The sequence below is a fragment of the Monopterus albus genome, unplaced genomic scaffold (genome assembly GCF_001952655.1).
Source record: "Monopterus albus unplaced genomic scaffold, M_albus_1.0 scaffold399.1, whole genome shotgun sequence".
Taxonomy (NCBI): Eukaryota; Metazoa; Chordata; class Actinopteri; order Synbranchiformes; family Synbranchidae; genus Monopterus; species Monopterus albus.
This window is the reverse complement of record NW_018128279.1, coordinates 237,126-241,303: the sequence shown is the minus strand read 5'-3', so window position 1 is coordinate 241,303 and position 4,178 is coordinate 237,126. Positions and strand designations below refer to the sequence as shown.

Sequence of the window (4,178 nt, the reverse complement as noted above, 5' to 3'; positions counted from 1 at the left end):
GTCTAGCACAGAAGTCCAATAACAAAACACCACTCGGGTTCAGATCGGGGGGGCCGTTCCTCCCAATCACACCCCTCCAGGCAACTATAATAATGGACACTGCCCGAATGCAGCCTGGATATGACATCATGTTGATTTTTTTTTAAGTATTACTTTTGCGTACATTTTTGAGGTGTGGGGGATTACTGAAACTATTATTTGTGAAACTTGTATAAACCAAGTTGGTTCTACATATAAATACTAGAACACACATACACCTCATTTTTTGAGTTTTAGGTCATGTCTAAGATGATAATTCACCATTATAAGATTGTAGATAACTCAGAAAACAAAGAAAAGCACCATGGGCTCTTTAAGCACCATACTCCACATGTTGAAGTGCCCTTGGGCAAGACACTGAAGTTACTCCTACAGTGTCTTGGGACGGGTCTGCCATTGGTGTGTGTGTGTGTGTGTGTGTGTGTGTGTGTGTGTGTTGGCACCACAAATGGCTGCCTTGGTTTTGTACCGGAGACAAATTCCTTGTGTGTGTAACATACTTAGCCAATAAAAGTGATTATCATTATCAACATATACACATACCTACGTGAGCATGCACAATCATTAACTGAGATCAGTCCTCAAATCTAACAAATCTGATGGGCATACTGGCCACTGTGGCCTTGTAACTCCTACAGATATACAGGACATCATGGCCAGATGCCAGGGCAATGATGGCCACGGCCGTCATGAAATTTGTATCCTGCATAAAACGAAGGCTGACAACATTAAAAAAAACATTCCCATTCATTCCCAACTCTGACTTCCAAGCTCTGAGGTAATTGGAATGCAGCATAAATGTAATGATAGCATTAGCACGTGACATGCTGTGATGCTTCTATTGCCTGTATTGTCCATTTCACAGCACCAGAGTGCAAATATTTCATGAATCACGATTTACGGCTGTAGGTCAGGGGGGCCCGGCCACTTCTTATATCTTTAATATAGCTTTTATCTGTAAATTTTGCAAAGAAATCAAAGAAGTTCATGACATTTTTTCTTGTTCAAATGAATGAGCTTTCCTTTTCCTTGGTGATTGAATGTTGAATAAGTTGCTAAGAAGGAAAAAATTAATGAGTATTCATGGAAATTAACCAGACTGAACATGAAACATGGGGTTTTAAGATGGTCATACCTTGGACCAGTCTCCAGTCTTCCATTCATAACATTTGGAGTGGTCTTCACAGGACTCCTGTTGAGTGGGCTGGGATGAAGGATCACATAGACCCTGAGGGTTTCTACACAACACTGTTCGTTTGCGAACGCCATGACCACACTCTGATGAACACTAGAGTAAATGGCATAAAACAATACATAAAGAGAAAAGAGTGGGAACAGAACAGAGTAAAGGAAAGAAGGTTAAATGAGTTATTTTAAAGAATGTGGCTAGTAAGTTTTCTTTTTCAGTGAGAAGAACATAAGAAGAATTTATTTCTTTATCATTGGCATCATTGCCCACTTTTAGAGTTGTTGTGTGCGGCAGCTTTTCAGTGTTCCCTTTTCAAGAAATGACAAGGGTGGAAAGGAAACGGAATAGCACAAAACAATTTGCAAATACTGCCAGATGAAGGCAATACTAGCCCAGTTTAGGTCTGAGATGGTTGTGGATCCATCTTGCAGAAACAGTAGGGACATGCCTGTGCACTATACTTGAATGGAGATTAACAAACAAACTGGAGCGCACGATGTTTTAAAAACACCTCCAGTAAAGCACAAATCGCACCTTTATATGGCTTGTTCTAGTGTATTTTTGCATCTTCTTCTCCTTGTTCTGGTGTGCCAAGCAGCAATCTGCTCACTAATGCCCCCAGTGGTCAAGGGATACCAGTCAGCATGGCCACCAGAGAATGTTAAACCTACTTACCTAGGGGCTACTAAAATACTGTTCCACTGTGAGTATAACTCATTTTGTTTACAAGAGCTGAACTGTTGCAGTAATATATTTTATTTTATATGTGATTTTACTGCCATAAAATGACTGCTACTGGCTGTTACATCTTCTGTATGTGTTTATATACATAATACAAAAAATTGTATTTATTATTTAACTAGGGACATTTTTTCATATTTTTTCTTCATTTTAATATTATGATAAATATATTGTGGACCTTTTATGGTGGCAATATCTACTACTAATACTGTGTTTTTGGTATCATTACATTCCTAGTAGCCACTCTTGTATGTGTTCATATTTACCTCCCATTCCTGCCTCTAGCCTACAATCTATTTCATGTTATCCATATTGTACATTCTTGATCCACTTACTCTACCTGCACCATTATAATCCAGTCATATTGCCCACATTGTTGTATTTACTTGAGTTAGCCACGTTATTCATTGCCAGACTGTCATCAAAGAACTTCTATCATAACTCTGAATCACTTTATGAGCCATGTTCCCTTCCTGTGCTTATTTTGTTTACCCCTAGCAAACCACAATAGCTATACTGTGTTACCCTGTTCACTCCTGTCATTATTTATTAATGCCCTGCGGTGGGTCATCTAACAATCAAATCTTTACAGTACAATCTGGCCTAGATTAACCTAGCAGGTACAGCACCCCTTACTGAGGAACTTGATGAGATTAGAATTCTATGGGAACACATTAGTGTAACCATTCCATTTGCAAAGGACAACAAAAAAAAGTCTGCAGCATAGACTTTATTTAAAATAGTATTACGCAGCAATATCTGCATGATCCTGATGTTCTGGCCTCAATGGCCAATAGTGATTTTATCTGGGGGGTGGGGGTTTCAGTCCTCTTAAATTCCTGTGCCAATTCTTGATGCTGTTAGCATTTGCCCAGCTAGCCACCAGCATGTCTTCCCTGCTGTTAACATTGGGTGTGCTAACAATCAGTGAATCTCCTCTGTTGCTAGCACTAGGCCTCCAGCCAAGCATTAAACCTGCTAGCTCTTGTTCTGTTGCTGTTCCCAGGTTTGCCAGTCTATAGTTGGTCACAAATGAAAAGAATGTTGTCCCTGCCAATGACAGTTTCCACATTAGGTTTTGTTTGATGAGAAATGTGACATCAAATGTAGATGCTTATAAATCTGTCAGTGATTTAATAGCTTAGTAAAATATGTTACATTTTAACTTATGGGCTTGTGCATTTGCTCTCAATTGTTACCTTGAGGAATGTGCAATAATTTCAGAGTTTTCATATAATCACATTTCAAACATACTCTTCACTTCTAAGATCAGTCATTGATGGGAAACATGGCCCAGAGGTAGTGATGTTTCTCACATGACATCACCACAGTATGTGTGTAACATACCTTGGACCACTCTGAAGCCTCCCACACAGTACGGCAGAGGCGGCCCTCACAGTCCTGCAGAGCTGGAGGTTTTCCTCCATGGCAGTATAGGTCCTTGGTGTGAATGACTGAACCATTCTGTAGGTGGTAAACGCAAACCACCTCCCTCTGCTGAAGTCCTTTACCACATGTAACGGAGCAGGATCCCCACTCACTGGTTACCCACCTACAAAAAACACCAATTTATTTAGTTTATAAACTATGGCTCTTTTGCATTGTATCTAAATGGGAGGTGATTCAGCCTTTGATTACATCTACATTGTGTTCATTTTTAGAATAATTTTCTGTGAAAAAGACTTAAGGCCACATAACATTTTCAGGTAACTTTCTCTCCACAGTGAAATATACAATTAGCAGAAATCCAGATAAATCTCTTCTTCTTCATCCTCTGTTCAGTCTAAGAAAAAAATGAATTACAGTCAACACCTGGTATTATCACATTGTGTTGTGTGGTCATGTCTGATCATGAAAAAGAAATTCTAAAAGTTCTAAACATTGTTGTGAGTCAAATGACTGCAATTGGACAGCTACAGACAGACTGTTCAGTCCCCTCCTGCTCTGGGTGTAATACAGCCAAATTCACAATATACAATAGTTGATTTGATTTGATTTATTTATTCTTTCAAGCATATAAAACAGTTGATATAACAACATACATTTTTACACACAATCCAATAACAATTAGCTTATACCTAATACATGCTTGAATGGAGTAGGAAGAAGTCAGACTTATCCAGTCCTACCCCATGACATCATCTTACCATCATTGGTTTGCAAGCAATAAATGATTCACTTCTGCACACACACATATTATACTAAAAAA

General features: G+C 38.9%; 1 protein-coding gene across 1 annotated transcript in view; it reads right to left on the bottom strand.

Moving 5' to 3' along the window:
- LOC109951632 (A disintegrin and metalloproteinase with thrombospondin motifs 17-like) overlaps window positions 1-4,178 on the bottom strand; it is a 199,476-nt gene that overhangs the window by 11,370 nt on the left and 183,928 nt on the right. The window contains exons 17-18 of the mRNA XM_020586235.1: window positions 3,317-3,521; window positions 1,175-1,327 (exon numbers count right to left, since the gene is read on the bottom strand). Coding sequence (XP_020441891.1) covers window positions 1,175-1,327; window positions 3,317-3,521 — 358 coding nt within the window. The remainder of the gene's footprint in view (window positions 1-1,174; window positions 1,328-3,316; window positions 3,522-4,178) is intronic.